Source organism: Coregonus lavaretus (assembly GCF_964263955.1).
Source record: "Coregonus lavaretus genome assembly, contig: HAP1_SCAFFOLD_1517, whole genome shotgun sequence".
In the NCBI taxonomy this organism is placed as follows: Eukaryota; Metazoa; Chordata; class Actinopteri; order Salmoniformes; family Salmonidae; genus Coregonus; species Coregonus lavaretus.
Genome location: NW_028159067.1, coordinates 88,365 through 105,683, shown reverse-complemented (window position 1 = coordinate 105,683; position 17,319 = coordinate 88,365). Strand labels below are relative to the sequence as shown.

The window sequence follows — 17,319 nt, the reverse complement described above, 5'->3', positions numbered from 1 at the left end:
TGTCTTGGCCGTGAAGACCTGCTAGAGTGAGAGAGTATCGTCGACCTATAGACTAACAGACAGACCAACAGACTGACAGAAAGACCCACCACCACCTATAGGTTCTGCATGTGTGTTTAGCCCGGAGATCTATGGGGTGTAATGTGGAACGATCATTGTGACTATCCTCTCTGGTTCCTTCTTAACGATCGGCGTCTGATCTCCCCACTCCCCACAGAATGGCACGCTTCGGTGACGAGGTGCCGAACCGATACGGCGGAGGAGGAGGAGGCGGGGGTGGAGGTGGAAGTGGAGGCGGTGGCAATGCCGGTCCTCTGGGGGCCCCTGGCCGCGGCGGGAGCCGTCAAGGGGGACCCCCGGGGGGCCAGCGTGTGTACAAGCAGTCGATGGCCCAGCGGGCCCGGACTATGGCTCTGTACAACCCAATCCCGGTCCGACAAAGCTGCTTTACACTCAACCGCTCTCTCTTCATCTTCAGTGAGGACAACTTTGTGAGAAAAGCTGCTAAAAAGATTACTGAATGGCCATATCCTTTTATAACCTAATGGTGAATTACCATATCAGATCGAATGGATTCAAGGTACTGTACAAGTGTGTGTTATGTGGGGTTGTGTGTCAGGCCTATTTGTTGTGGTGTGTTGTGGTGTGGTGTTAGGGCTATGTGTGGTGTGTTGTGGTGTGGTGTTAGGGCTATGTGTGGTGTGGTGTGGTGTGGTGTTAGGGATATGTGTGGTGTGTTGTGGTGTGGTGTGGTGTTAGGGCTATGTGTGGTGTGGTGTGGTGTGGTGTTAGGGCTATGTGTGGTGTGTTGTGTTGTGGTGTGGTGTTAGGGCTATGTGTGGTGTGGTGTGATGTTAGGGCTATGTGTGGTGTGGTGTGGTGTTAGGGATATGTGTGGTGTGGTGTGGTGTGGTGTTAGGGCTATGTGTGGTGTGGTGTGGTGTGGTGTTAGGGCTATGTGTGGTGTGGTGTGGTGTTAGGGTGTTGTGTGGTGTGGTGTGGTGTTAGGGATATGTGTGGTGTGGTGTGGTGTGGTGTTAGGGCTATGTGTGGTGTGGTGTGGTGTTAGGGCTATGTGTGGTGTGGTGTGGTGTTAGGGCTATGTGTGGTGTGGTGTGGTGTTAGGGCTATGTGTGGTGTGGTGTGGTGTGGTGTGGTGTTATGGCTATGTGTGGTGTGGTGTTGTGTTAGGGCTATGTGTGGTGTGGTGTGTTGTTTGGTTGGGCCATATGGCTAGAGTTAATACAACGGTTTAATGCCATATACAGCAGTCCAATTGGACCTAAGGTACTGTACTGTGTTGTGGTGGGTGGCACATCCAGGTCTATGGAGTGTGATATGTGGTATGTTGGGTTGGTTGGACCATGTAGAGTCAATGAATTGATGAATGATAATATAGGCCTATCAAATGAATAAGATACCATTTGAAACTGGGTTTGGGTGGTTTGGGTGGTTTGGGTGGTTAGGGAGGTTAGGGAGGTTAGGGAGGTTAGGGAGGTCGACAACTGACACTATTTTAGCTTAGTGTTATTTACTCTATTATTACCAGAGAAGGAGCTCTAGTTGTGTTTAAGGAAGACTGATAAGGAATTGATATATAGCTTAGTTACACAGGAATCATCCATGATGGTGTAGTACTGTAGACCTATGGGGATGATGATGATGGTGATGAAGATGATAGTGTGAGGGAGGACTGCGAGGAGGATGTTGATGATGATGGTGATGAAGATGATAGTGTGAGGGAGGACCGCGAGGAGGATGGTGGTGATGATGGTGATGCTGATTATGGTGATGGGGTTGTTGATTGTATCTAATTGATAATGTGGGTGTGTTGCATCGTTGTAAGCGCCATTCACGGTGGCCCATGGTGTCATGAAGCCCTCACCACACACACACACACACACACACACACACACACACACACACACACACACACACACACACAACTAGCATATGTTTAATGTGTGTAACACATTTGTTACGTGTTCAGTGGTTCAAGAGGCTATCGGCTGTGTGTGTGTGTGTGTGTTTGTGTGTGTGGTGAGGTAGGGGTGCAGAACAGGCTGCTGATGTCAGCAAACGAGGGCTAAAGCACCATCCAATGAACGATAGAGTGAGAGAGGTAGAAAAAAAACATTTGGAAGGAAATGAAGCAGCGAACCATGGACTCGCTCTCTCTGTCTCTTGCTCTCTCTCTTTTGCTCTCTCTCTCTCTCTCTCTCTCTCTCTCTCTCTCTCTCTCTCTCTCTCTTTACAAGGCAGTCCAACCAGAAGGTCTTAACTAGATGTAGTTGGTGGTAGGATAGGACTTAGCTTCCAATGTTTAGTATTAGAGCATTAGGGAGGGAGGGTGCTCTTTGGATGAAAATGCTTTTCTGGTACAAGGCAATAAAGAAAAAAGCCCTGGTGATAGGCACCTTACAATCTTTCCCAAATGGGCTATCTTTATTGAATTATGGCTAGGGCGTTTTGTCTTCGGACCTTAGGCTATTTAGTTTCATAGTAATATACAGTATGCAATTTAGCAGACGCTTTTATCCAAAGCGCCTTACAGTCATGCATGTATACATTTTACTCACGGGTGGTCCCTGGAATCAAACCCACTATCCTGGTGTTGCAACCGCCATGCTCTTCCAACTGAGCTACAGAGGACCAAAAGGACAAAAAGTAAAAGAAACAGACGCCTATATACTGTATATCAACACTCATGTAAGGCCCTCGATCAGACACCTATATACTGTATATCAACACTCATGTAAGGCCCTCGATCAGACACCTATATACTGTATATCAACACTCATGTAAGGCCCTTGATCAGACACCTATATATATCAACACGCATGTAAGGCCCTTGATCAGACACCTATATATATCAACACGCATGTAAGGCCCTTGATCAGGGTGATACCTGCCTTCAAGAGTCTTAATGTCACACCTTGTTTACTACAGGCATAACAGGCAGGGATGGAGAGGTAGAGGGGTAGAGGGGTGGAAGGGTGGACAGCTAGATGGGTGGAGAGGTAGATGGGTGGAGAGGTAGATGGGTGGAGATGTAGACAGGTAGATAGGTGGAGAGGTAGACAGGTAGATGGGTGGAGAGGTGGAGAGGTAGATGGGTGGAGAGGTAGATGGGTGGAGAGGTAGATGGGTGGAGAGGTAGATTGGTGGAGAGGTAGATTGGTGGAGAGGTAGATGGGTGGAGAGGTAGATTGGTGGAGAGGTAGATGGGTGGAGAGGTAGATGGGTGGAGAGGTAGATGGGTGGAGAGGTAGAGAGGTGGAGGGGTGGAGAGGTAGATGGGTGGAGAGGTAGAGAGGTGGAGGGGTGGAGAGGTAGATGGGTGGAGAGGTAGAGAGGTAGATGGGTGGAGAGGTAGATGGGTGGAGAGGTAGAGAGGTGGAGGGGGGTGGAGGGCAGGGGGGTCGGGAGAGAGAGCCATGGAGCTCACTGCGCGTTAAGCTTGTGTGTGTGTGTTGGCTCTGTGTGTGTTTGTGTGTGTGTGTGTGTAGTGATCTGTCAATACTAATCTCAGTGATGTTTTAAATGCCATGGACCCTGGCAGGCTCCTGTGTTTTATGTTGGCACCGTAGTACAGTGGTAATGGACAGGGCCCAGAGGTTTTCCTGACCATAGGATTCAACCAGGAAAAACTCCTGTCCCTATTACTAGAGGACTTAGTCTTCCCTCAATACTTCTCTTTTCCTATCTACATAATTAGCTCTCTCTGCCCCCTACTCTCCGGTTTTGACTAGATGGTATACAACTACAGTCAAAGTTACTTTTCGTAGCAGGTTAGGAGAACTTACGCATAAGGTTAGGATAATTAATGTAGCAGGTTAGGAGAATTAGATTAAGATTAGGAAAAGGGTTAGGATAAGCAAAAATGCTAAAAATTCTCCCCGACATGAAACTTTTTGACATAAGTTCTATCCCATCTAGCCATGACCCTCCTATCCATCCCCACCTCTCTCTTCCTCCCTCCCTTCCTCCCTCCCTCTCTCTCTCTTTCTCTCCCTTGTCTCTCTCTACCTCTCTCACTCTTCCTCCACTTCCCCCTCTTCCCCCCTCTCTCTCCATCCCTCTTCCTCTCTGGCCAAAACCCACCCAGGACATGTGAAAACCACACAGATGGAGAGAGAGAGAGAGAGAGAGAGAGAGAGAGAGAGAGTAGACACACTGATGCATGGTGTTAGGTCATTAATACTGCTACAATTCAAATGTATGTGTGTGTGGACTTGAACACTGGTAAATCAATAAAAAACCTTCATATCAAGAGGATTGATTCAATCAATCGCCATTTTTTTCAGACACTATAAAGATGATTGTTATGCAAATGAATATGTACTACACACACAAACACACACCGTGGTCTCTGCCTGTGGCCCATAAAGATGGTGGCTGAGTCTCATCTGTCTGGTGTATGGCACAGATAATTCACGGCTGACAGAGACCCTGGTGGCACCGTGTGTGCGTGTGCGGCAGGTGATACAGTAACACCTGTTCAGCAGGATCACTTACCTCAGGGGGTAACACACACCACACACACAGTGCGGTCGGCCCACTGCCTGGCACTATCCATAAAAAATCACCATTTGGGGCATTCACGGTTCAGTGTGCAATCACAAACACACTGTCTCACGTGATGCTACCTCTCTCTCTCTCTCGCTCTCGCTCCGGCTCTCACTTTTCCTGGGGACAAGCTGTAGCTTGAAATCAGTGTGCGGTTGCCTCCTATGGCCTCGGTGACAGAAGAGGGGACAGAGAGGAGAGAGAGAGAGAGGACACAGAGTGGGGAAATGTCCAGAAATGGTAGATAGTGTAGACATTGTATAATTAAACAACAAGGCCAGAAGAGGTGTGGTATATGGCCAATATACCACGGCTAAGGGCTGTTCTTAGGCACGACGCAATGCAGGGTATATTGGCCGTGGTATATTGGACATATATCACAAACCCCTGAGGAGCCTTATTGCTATTATAAACTGGTTACCAACGTAATTAGAGGAGTACAATAAATGTTTTGTCATAACCGTGATATATATATATATATATATATATATATATATATACAGTGGGGAGAACAAGTATTTGATACACTGCCGATTTTGCAGGTTTTCCTACTTACAAAGCAAGTAGAGGTCTGTAATTTTTATCATAGGTACACTTCAACTGTGAGAGACGGACAAAAATCCAGAAAATCACATTGTATGATTTTTAAGTAATTAATTTGCATTTTATTGCATGACATAAGTATTTGATCACCTACCAACCAGTAAGAATTCCGGCTCTCACAGACCTGTTAGTTTTTCTTTAAGAAGCCCACCTGTTCTCCACTCATTACCTGTATTAACTGCACCTGTTTGAACTTGTTACCTGTATAAAAGACACCTGTCCACACACTCAATCAAACAGACTCCAACCTCTCCACAATGGCCAAGACCAGAGAGCTGTGTAAGGACATCAGGGATAAAATTGTAGACCTGCACAAGGCTGGGATGGGCTACAGGACAATAGGCAAGCAGCTTGGTGAAAAGGCAACAACTGTTGGCGCAATTATTAGAAAATGGAAGAAGTTCAAGATGACGGTCAATCACCCTCGGTCTGGGGCTCCATGCAAGATCTCACCTCGTGGGGCATCAATGATCTTGAGGAAGGTGAGGGATCAGCCCAGAACTACACGACAGGACCTGGTCAATGACCTGAAGAGAGCTGGGACCACAGTCTCAAAGAAAACCATTAGTAACACACTACGCCGTCATGGATTAAAATCCTGCAGCGCACGCAAGGTCCCCCTACTCAAGCCAGCGCATGTCCAGGCCCGTCTGAAGTTTGCCAATGACCATCTGGATGATCCAGAGGAGGAATGGGAGAAGGTAATGTGGTCTGATGAGACAAAAATATAGCTTTTTGGTCTAAACTCCACTCGCCGTGTTTGGAGGAAGAAGAAGGATGAGTACAACCCCAAGAACACCATCCCAACCGTGAAGCATGGAGGTGGAAACATCATTCTTTGGGGATGCTTTTCTGCAAAGGGGACAGGACGACTGCACCGTATTGAGGGGAGGATGGATGGGGCCATGTATCGCGAGATCTTGGCCAACAACCTCCTTCCCTCAGTAAGAGCATTGAAGATGGGTCGTGGCTGGGTCTTCCAGCATGAGACCGACCCGAAACACAGAGCCAGGGCAACTAAGGAGTGGCTCCGTAAGAAGCATCTCAAGGTCCTGGAGTGGCCTAGCCAGTCTCCAGACCTGAACCCCAATAGAAAATCTTTGGAGGGAGCTGAAAGTCCGTATTGCCCAGTGACAGCCCCGAAACCTGAAGGATCTGGAGAAGGTCTGTATGGAGGAGTGGGCCAAAATCCCTGCTGCAGTGTGTGCAAACCTGCTCAAGACCTACAGGAAACGTATGATCTCTGTAATTGCAAACAAAGGTTTCTGTACCAAATATTAAGTTCTGCTTTTCTGATGTATCAAATACTTATGTAAATGTAAATTATGTCATGCAATAAAATGCAAATGAATTACTTAAAAATCATACAATGTGATTTTCTGAATTTTAGATTCCGTCTCTCACAGTTGAAGTGTACCTATGATAAAAATTACAGACCTCTACATGCTTTGTAAGTAGGAAAACCTGCAAAATCGGCAGTGTATCAAATACTTGTTCTCCCCACTGTATATATATATATATATATATATATATATATATACCACGGCTTTCAGCCAATCAGCATTCAGGGCTGGAACCACCCAGTTTATAACAGTAGATATTTGATCATTGTAGTAAAGCTACAGGGTTGTGGGTCTGTCTGTCTGTGGTGTAATATGATGCTGGTGTTGTCCTCACTGTGTGGGGCTGAGGATGACCTGCCTGCCGTGTGTGATTCCCCAGGGAGGATAGACGGTAGAGCAATCTCCCTCTTACTTTCTCCCTCTCTCTTTCTGAAGGTGTGTGTGGAGTGTGTGTGTGCACTTGCGTGCGACCGTACCTGTGAGCCATATGCGTTTGAGCCATGTGTTTGTGCGTGTGTGTGTGTGAGTCCGCACCTGCAAATGTGTGTGTGTGTCCTGATTAGGTCTACATAGTAATTGTACAGATCTGAACTCTCTCCTTATACACTGTAATTACTGATGATGAAACCTCAGAGGAGTCTAGCACTGTAGCAGTCCACACACTGAGTATAGCAGTGCTTTAAAACTACTTCCATCTAATGTGTGTGTGTGTGTGTTCTGCATGGTTCTCCTCTCCTCCTCTCACATAAAAAAAGGAAAGACAGAATATTAAAATGGCCGCCTAAACAGACACCTGCTGGATGTGGGTCCAGAACAGCAGAGAGAAGGAGGCTTCAAAGACACGGGAAGAAGAAAGGAAGAGAGAGAATGAGGAAAAGGAAGAGGAAGAGAGAGAGGCATAGTGAAAGAGAGATGCAGAGGGAGGGACAGGAGAAGAGAAAGCGAAAGAGAGTCAGAAGGAAGGAAGGGTGTGCAGAAAGAGAGAGAGAGAGAAAGAAGAGGGAGAAAGAGAAGCAGAGGGAAGGACTGGGGAGAAGAGAGAGAGAGAGGGAGAGAGAGATGAATAGAGAATGAAAGAGAAAGCAGAGGGAGGGACTGGGGAGAAGAGAGAGAGAGGGGGAGAGATGAATAGAGAATGAAAGAGAAAGCAGAGGGAGGGACTGGGGAGAAGAGAGAAGTAGTGAAAGCGATACGGGGGTTGAAGAGAGGGAAAAAAGAGAAAGCGGGACAGAGGGAGGTTGGTGGAATGAGAGATGGAGAGATAAACAGGTAAATTCTATAAAGCTGTGAATGATATAATAATATAATAATATGCCATTTAGCAGACGCTTTTATCCAAAGCGACTTACAGTCATGCGTGCATAGATTTTTTTGTGTACGGGTGGTCCCGGGGATCGAACCCACTACCTTGGCGTTACAAGCGCCGTGCTCTACCAGCTGAGCTACAGAGGACCAGATATGAGAGATAAGGCAAGAAGGGCCTTCTACGCCATCAAAAGGAACATAAAATTCGACATAACAATTAGGATCTGGCAAAAAATACTTGAATCAGTTATAGAACCCATTGCCGTTTATGGTTGTGACAAACACCAAATTGAGACTGCATGCCGAATTCTGCAAAAAGATCTTCTGTGTACAATGTAAAACAACAAATAACACATGCAGAGCAGAATTAGGCAGATACCCGCTAATTATCAAAATCCAGAAAAGTGCCGTTAAATTCTATAACCACCAAAAAGGAAGTGATTCCCAAACCTTCTATAACAAAGCCATCACCTACAGAGAGATGATCTTGGAGAAGAGTCCCCTAAGTAAGCTTGTCCTGGGGCTGTGTTCACAAACACAAACAGACCCCACAGAGCCCCAGGACAGCAACACAATTAGACCCAACCAAATTATGAGAAAACAAAAAGATAATTACTTGGCACATAGGAAAGAACAAACAAAACAACAGAGCAAACTAGAATGCTATTTGGCCCTGAACAGAGAGTACACAGTGGCAGAATACCGGACCACTGTGACTGAACCAAACATAAGGAAGGCTTTGACTATGTACAGACTCAGTGAGCATTGCTATTGAGAATGGCCACCGTAGTCAGACCTGGCTCTCAAGAGAAGACAGGCTATGTGCACACTGCCCACAAAATTAGGTGGAAACTGAGCTGCACTTCCTAACCTCCAAATGTATGAACATATTAGAGACACATATTTCCCTCAGATTACACAGACCCACAAAGATTTTGAAAACAAACCCAATTTTGATAACTCCCATATCTATTGGGTGAAATACCACAGTGTGCCATCACAGCAGCAAGATGTGTGACCTGTTGCCACAAGAAAAGGGCAACCAGTGAAGAACAAACACCATTGTAAATACAACCCATATTTATGTTTTTTTATTTTCCCTTTTGTACTTTAACTATTTGCACATCATTACAACACTGTATATAGACATAATATGACATTTGAAATGTCTTTATTCTTTTGGAACTTTTGTGAGTGTAATGTTTACTGTAAATTGTTTGTATTGTTTATTTCACCTTTGTTTATTCTCTATTTAACTTGCTTTGGCAATGCAAACATATGTTTCCCATGCCAATAAAGCCCTTTGAAATGAGTTGAAATTGAATAGATAAAGAGAGAAAGAGAGACAGAGGGAGGTGGGAGAGAGACAATAGTGAGAGAGAGAGAGAGAGAGAGTGTCACGCCCTGGCTCTGGGGACTATGTTATGTTGAGCCAGGGTGTGTAAGTCTATGTTTTGTATATCTATGTTGGCCTGAGTGACTCCCAATCAGAGGCAACGAGTGTCAGCTGGTTGTCTCTGATTGGGAGCCATATTTAACTATCGGTCTTTTCACTTTGTGTTGTGGTTTCTTGTTCTCATTTTGGTTTGTGTATGTAACCAGAGACATCACGTTTTCGTCAGTTATTTTGATCGTGTGATCAGTTTAATAAATACTATGTTCACTTTCAACGCTGCGCCTTGGTCTCCCTCATTAGACGATCGTGACAGAAGAAACCACCTCAACTGGACCAAGCAGCGAGTCGAGGAGCCATCGCCAGGGAAAGCGCTGGCAGATCTCCGTGGCAGCTTCGACTGGGTCAAGCCCATTGAGGAGCTGAGTGACGAGGGTTGGAGACAGAGGAGCGAGAGGTGGGCGAGAATGATGGAGGCCTGGCCCACGGGGAGGAGAGAACCCCAGGAAATTTTTAGGGGGGGGCTCACGACGTCGGACCAGCAGGAGGCCGCGATAGAGCGGCCCAGTGGGTTGCCGGAGGAGGCCGCCGGGTTACGGGGGCCACTGGTCGAAGAGGGGATGGAGGAAGTAGAGGCACGGCGAGAGGTACTGGCGTGTGTTGCCAGTCCGGTCCGGCCCGTTCCAGATCCCGGTGTAGGGCCAGTGGTGTGTGTCCCCAGTACAGTCCGGCCCATCCAAGCTCCCCGCACCAAGCCAGTGGTGTGCGTCGTCAGTCCGGCACGGCCCGTGCCTGCTCTCCGCACCAAGTCTATGGTGCGTTTCGTCAGCCCTGTCCGGCCTGTTCCTGCCATTCCCACCAAGTCAGTGGTGCGCGTCGTCAGCCCAGCCCGGCCTGTTCCTGCCATTCCCACCAAGTCAGTGGTGCGCGTCGTCAGCCCGGCCCGGCCTGTTCCTGCCATTCCCACCAAGTCAGTGGTGCGCGTCGTCAGCCCAGCCCGGCCTGTTCCTGCCATTCCCACCAAGTCAGTGGTGTGCGTCGTCAGTCCGGCACGGCCCGTTCCTGCTCTCCGCACCAAGTCTGTGGTGCGCGTCGCCAGCCCAGTCCGGCCCATCCAAGCTTCCCGCACCAAGCCAGTGGTGTGCGTCGTCAGTCCGGCACGGCCCGTGCCTGCTCTCCACACCAAGTCTATGGTGCGTTTCGTCAGCCCTGTCCGGCCCGTTCCTGCTCTCCGCACCAAGTCTGTGGTGCGCGTCGCCAGCCCGGTCCGGCCCGTCCAAGCTCCCCGCACCGGGTCAGTGGTGCGCGTCGTCAGCCCGGTCCGGCTCATTCCTGCTCCCCGCACCAAGTCAGGGGTGCGCTTCGTCAGCCCGGTCCGGCCCATTCCTCCTCCACGCATCAAGCCAGGGGTGTGCGTCGTCAGTCCAACACAACCCGTGCCTGGGTCATGTCCGGAGCCGGATCCGCCGCCGAGGCGGAGTGCCCACCCGGTCCCTCCCCTGTTGTGGTTGTTTGGCGCGGCCGGAGTCCGCGCCTTTGGGGGGGGGTACTGTCACGCCCTGGCTCTGGGGACTATGTTATGTTGAGCCAGGGTGTGTAAGTCTATGTTTTGTATATCTATGTTGGCCTGAGTGACTCCCAATCAGAGGCAACGAGTGTCAGCTGGTTGTCTCTGATTGGGAGCCATATTTAACTATCGGTCTTTTCACTTTGTGTTGTGGTTTCTTGTTCTCATTTTGGTTTGTGTATGTAACCAGAGACATCACGTTTTCGTCAGTTATTTTGATCGTGTGATCAGTTTAATAAATACTATGTTCACTTTCAACGCTGCGCCTTGGTCCTCTCTTACCAACGATCGTGACAGAGAGAGAGAGAGCGAGAGAGAGAGAGCGAGAGAGAGAGCGAGAGAGAGAGAGAGAGAGAGAGAGAGAGAGAGAGAGAGAGAGAGAGAGAGAGAGAGAGAGAGAGAGAGAGAGAGAGAGAGAGAGAGAGTCACATAGGGAGGTGGTGTGGAAAAAAGAGAGAGGGATAAAGAGAATATTAAAGGAGAGAGAGAGAGAGGCAGAGGGAGGTACTGTGCAGGAGAGAGAAGGAGTGAAAGCAAGACTGGGTGTTTAAGTGAGAGAGAGAGAGAGAGAGAGAGAGAGAGAGAGAGAGAGAGAGAGGGGTGGGGGGGTGGAGAGAGACAGAGAGAGAGTGTGTGCTTGTGTATGTGTGTGTCTATATGTTTGTGTGAGCTTGTGGAGGTGGAGGCAGGGGGCGTTCAATTGACTAAGCCACAATAAGGGCGTCTTTTCTATTGAGGGACGAAATAATGGAGAAATAAATATGTTTTTGACACTCTAGAACACCAGTGTCAGTCCTCCAATGTCTGAGGGTATATTCAGTTGATTCCAGCCTCTGAGGCAAGAGTGATTTATCTAAATACCAACAGGGAGGAGCATCATATGTTTCTGTAGTAGTGCCAGCCATATCATCCTTCACTATCCACCTCTCTTTTACTGCTCTGAATGGTATCTTCCATCTTCCCCTTTTGAGCTCAACCAGCTCTTTTAACATTGAGGGGTTTTCCCATTACAAAATCGGGTGGGTACACTGTGCTTTTAGACATGTATAATTTGGAAAAATATTTGTATGTTGGTTGTTGTTGTTGTCTATGGGGCCTATAGCGACTCCCTATCGATCGTTAGCGCTATTTGTTTGGCTAATAGTTATTTTGCCAATGGATCCTGGGCTAATGAGAGGTGGTGTCTGAAGATGATGATGTTAATGATAATAATTATTGCAATGGAGGTGTAATTTAGACGTATTAAATGCTTAGAGACAGAGAGAGCGAGGGAGAGAAAGAGAGAGAAAAAGGAGAGGATAGAGAGAGAGAGAGAGAGAGAGGGAGAGGGGAGAGGATATATAGAGAGAGAGCGAGGGAGGGAGAGAGGATAGAGAGGGAAACAGAATGAGGGGTTAGACAGAGAGAGAGAGAGAGAGAGAGAGAGAGAGAGGGAGAGGATATAGAGGGAGAGGGAGAGGGAGGGAGAGAGGGAGTGGATAGAGAGGGAGAGAGGATAGAGAGAGGGAGGAAGAGGATGGAGAGGGAGGGAGGAGGAGAGAGAGAGGGGAGAGAGAGAGAGAAAGAGTGAGAGGCCAGGCTGATGACGAGGCTTCTCAGGCCTCTGCTCTCTCGTCTCTGATTTACTATATAGCTGCTGTAGCTAGCAGGTCTGTCTCCATTCAATGGCGCTCTCTCACTCTTTCTTTCCTCTTCTCTCTCTCTCTGTCTCTTTCCCAGTTCTCTTTCTCTCCATACTCTATGTCTCCTAATCAGTGGCGATTTTAGCATGTAAATGTTGGTGGGGCAAACCAAAAAAGATTTTTTAGATGCAAACCCACTACACAACACAACACAACACTAAACAATACATTAATTGCACTATAACGGTGACAGACAGTGCCCACAGACTGTTAGGGCCTACATAAAGCTGTCCCAACAGCAGAGTCCCAACAGCAGTCCGAACACCTTACCACTGCTACACCTGGCTATCAGCGGAGCCTTGTCTGGCAGCGAAACAGTTCATTCAGCCTCATTTACTGCCTTTTAAAAAAACATAGCTGATATGGCTGACTTGCTTAAACAAATGTGGTTTCTACTGACAATTGAGATGTACAAACTATGGCATAAGGGGACGACAAGCGGATAAGAGGCAAGCCGTAATTTCGATTAAGACAATGAGCGAGCTAGGACGGACGTAGTCAATATAGCTATTTGTTCAGCACTTTTGAAATGTACAGCTACAGAATTCAGAACATGGGCCGTTCTTACAGTATTCTCCCTGTACACCAAGTCAGAACCGTAGGATAAATAAAGAGGGCATATAAGCAGACAATAAAAGCTCTTACAATATTCAATGATTACATTTCTCTAAAACAGGTTATAGGCTACATGTGCACCACCAAGTCAGAACAGTAGGCAAAATTAGGAGGGGAAATGGGACCAAATTATTAGGGTTAGGCACATGGGCTACTAACAGCTTACTACACAACATACACTTAGTATTACCTTCTTAGCTACAGTATACATATCTCCCTGGCATGTTACATTATTTATGCAGCAGCATACAATACATATTTGGACTCACCTTGTTGTGCTGTGCTCACTTGAACAGGAAGGTGGCGCGGCGGTCCTTCAAAGTCTGGCATTCTCTGGATTTATGGTGCTTTCAAGACAACTTGGAACTCTGAAAAAAAACAAGATCGAATCATGATGAGATCAGTGATCTTCAGGTCGGAGCTCTAGAAAGAGGCCCGAGTTCCCGACTTGCAATTCCGAGTTGGATGACTCGAGTTCCCAGTTGTCTTGAACTCACTGAAATCAGATTTCCCAGTTCTGAGTTTCCAGTTGTTTTGAGCTTGGCAGAAATTACGCTGGATTGACACCATGGCCAATGTGAATGTTTATCCTTTTAAACTTGGAAAAGATACCCTTAAACTCAGACTTGGGACCACACACCCACTCCACTGAATAGCTGGCTAGTGATTGCTTTGCAATGCTTGCAGTTAGCCACTGATTCCTTCCAAACCAATCAATGTAATGTTTATGGCCGATGAGCACCGATATGTTTTTTCTATAATTTCTCTTCATTATTTATCTTCATATGACAAGGATTGAAAAGGATTTGCCAGTAGATTGTCGACTTGATTCATGATGATGACTGCTAGCTTGCTAGCTAAGATTTTGAAAGTACGATGTTGACATGATCAGTCCAATCAAAGCTGCTGTAGATAAAAACGTGATTTAATGTCATTTTATTTGTGGCCAATGACCTTGAGCCTTCTTGGTTGGGCACTTCTAATGTAACTCTATGGCAGCACCCAAGGGGCTTGAATCTTCGAGCTCTATCCTTAGATTTGGAGGTGACGTAGTGTCCCCATGAGTGACAGAACACTGAGCCAATCACATCGCAACTAGACAATATTACCAACCCCTACGCTCCGTATTTTCTGCTGGCTGCCCCACCACCACAGAAACCACTGAGTTTGGCTGCATTTTGGAGCTGCCTTACTCAAGAAAGCAAAAAAGAGACCAAGTTTGTATGCAGCTTTATTCACTCAATTTTCTTTTCTTTTTAAATTACATTGTTTCCAAACTGATATGTGACACGTATTAATTCCAAAATAACATGCAAAACAGGCATCCCAAAAAATATAAATATATATTTATTTATTTTGCTAGAAAGGTGGGGCTCAAAACAGGTGTGGCTCTGCCTGAATGACGGGTCGCCACTGCTCCTAACCTACGTCTTCCTTTCTCAATTTGTATTCCTCTCTCTCTCATTCTCTTTCCTTCTGTGCATTTCTCTCACCTCTCTCGCTTGGCTACCTCTCTCCATTTTCCTCTGTCCCCCTCTTGTGTACCTCTCTCTCATGTCTCTCTCTTTTTCACTCTGAAGCTGGTGTTCACTGCAGTGTTAGAGAGAGAGGGAGATGTAGGGAGGGAGGTAGGGAGGGGGAGGGAGAGCGAGAGAGAGGAGAGAGAGAAAGAGGGGGGAGGGAGAGAGAGAGAGAGAGAGAGAGAGAGAGAGAGAGAAGAGAGAGAGAGAGAGAGAGAGAGAGAGAGAGAGAGAGAGAGAGAGAGAGAGAGAGAGAGAGAGAGAGAGAGAGAGAGAGAGAGAGAGAGAGAGAGAGAGAGAGAGAGAGAGAGAGAGAGAGAGAGAGAGAGAGAGAGAGAGAGAGAGAGAGAGAGAGAGAGAGAGAGAGAGAGAGAGAGAGAGAGAGAGAGGTTGCAGTCAGAGGGAGACAGGCTCAGTGTGTGTTTGATCTAAGCTGGTTTCCACACCCACACAGCCCTGGGCAAGTCTCTGGAGAACAGGGGGAATTGAGTGAAAGGGAGAGCGAGAGAGAGAAAGGGAGAGAGAGATGTGGTTAAGGGGGGAAGGGGGAAGAGAGAGAGGGGATGATGGAGAGAAAGAGAGCAAGGGGAGAGAGAGTGAGTGTGTGTTTAAGGAGCAGGGACCATCTCGTGTTCCGTACACAAGGACACAGTGAACATAGTGCTCTGTTTCCATGTGTTGCTCTAAGCTGTCTACATTATTTTAACATAATGTCAAAATCAAAGTTGGAGTTGCACTGGCTTTCATCAGTGGCCTTAGATCAAACCCCCCAGCTTTGCATTGTGGCCATGCATGTGTATGCGTGTTTCTCTGTGTGTGTGTCTCCCAGCAGGGACCCAGGGCTTAGGGGGGTCAGACAGTGTCAAACTCCAGTAAGAATTCAATTAGCTGTTCAATGTGAAGGGCTAATTAATGATGTAGTCGTCCTCTCTCTCACAACTACAACACACAGCCTTTACAATGGAGCAAAGACAGTGGATTTCCCATCTATGTCTATCCATCTCATTGTAATTCTGTGAAGTCAGCAGTCTAGAGTGTTAGGGTGCGTCCCGAATGCCACCCTATTCCCTACATAGTGCACTACTTTTTTGTGACCGAATGTAAAAAAACAAAGGTAGGTACAATCATCAAATTCCTATCAGGAGGAAAGTAGAAGAGAAGAAGGAGGGGAGAGAGGAGAGGAGGGTTGTGGGAGTGTGGCCCGTCCCACTTGACCCCACACTGCGACCTCTTACACATAGAAATATAATTAATAGAACGGCTTGGAACCTCTAAACCTGGCAATTTTGAGTGGTATGCCATCATTGACTTGAATGGGGACGTCCATTCTATTCATTCTATTTGCTCTTACACAATACAGTGGGAGGAATTGAAGACATCCTTGTCTCATTCAGATAATCACTCCTGCATCTAATCATGATTGCTACTCTCTTTAGTCTCTAGAGTCTTAACTTCAAATCCCATTAACATCAAGTTTAGAAGCCATCTACAGTTTACAGTATAGTACATCTATATTTTATTATATATATATATATATATATAATCTGGAACTGTTGTTACCTATGAATTCATCTGTGTAGTTATTAACCACACTATTTAATCAACCTTTTTATTAAAAATCAGCTGGGTCAGAGTGGTCAATAGCTAATGACCTTCTATTGTAGGGGTCAGAGGTCGTGTCTTTAACCAATAGGGTGAAGACAGTAGGTTCATCAGTCCCTGGGAGAATAGACAGCTGGGAACTAAGGACCACCAACCCAGATAGATATCAGATGGCCAATCAGATGGCAGCCTTTTGTTTCAGGAAGTCAAGTTGTCCTTGGGAATTTATGTAGACCCAACGAACCGACAACCTAAATGTAACACAGTGACGCTGTAAAGGCTACACAGAGTTACACTTTTGGCTCCTGATAACTGCATGGTAACACACAATCATGTGTGTTGTTGGCAATGTGTATGTACTGTATTTCAGGGATGAACCCTTTCTGAAAGAATATGAGGGGACAGTAGATATACTCCAACTGTTTTAGGCCTCCAGGAAAGTATTATATCTCCCTTGTCCTGTCCAAAATGCCAACTACATTCAATTTGTATAAGGGGGTTTGTAATAATTGTTCAATTAAATTTATCAGCACTAATTAGATGAGAGGTATATGGACCTCCATGTTCCAGTACTGTGTGTAGCCTGCACCAGGAGGAAAAGTGTGTGTGTGTATGTGTGTGTGTGTGTGTGTCTGTGTCTGTTTGTGTGGCCTGCACCAGTAGTGAAAAGTTGTGGAAGAGGCTGTGTGGCGTATCTGGAAAAAAAACGGACTTGCATATTTTAATTATTGTATAATCCTCTGGACACACACATACAGGTTGATTTTAATTAACTATTTGGCGACTGGGGAATGTGGTTATTCTGCTAATTATTTAATACTCTGTAGTATTCAGGGATTAATAGAAATGTAGGTATTTTTAGAGATGGGGGTCACAGATCCAGGTGTGGTTGATTCAAGCTGCTGTTTCTCTCTGGGTATCTAACTGTCAGGTTGAACACAGATGATAAAAATATCCTGTCGTCTGACTACCAACAAAGTTTAAAACCTTTCCTGCCAGACTTGGTTGAAGCATGCCATGGAGCCATATAAGCCTCTGGTCAAAAGTAGTGCACTATAATGGAAAAAGGGTACCATTTCAGATACACACATATTCATCTAGAAATACGACTTAGCCGGGT

The 17,319-nt window shown here is 46.5% G+C and overlaps 1 protein-coding gene across 1 annotated transcript in view; it reads left to right on the top strand.

Moving 5' to 3' along the window:
• Window positions 1–218: 218 nt before the first annotated feature.
• The window catches only part of LOC311123297 (voltage-dependent P/Q-type calcium channel subunit alpha-1A-like), a gene marked incomplete at both ends in the record, with an annotated part of 104,034 nt that continues 86,933 nt past the window's right edge, over window positions 219–17,319 (top strand). The window contains one exon of the mRNA XM_084197557.1: window positions 219–526. Coding sequence (XP_084053683.1) covers window positions 219–526 — 308 coding nt within the window. The remainder of the gene's footprint in view (window positions 527–17,319) is intronic.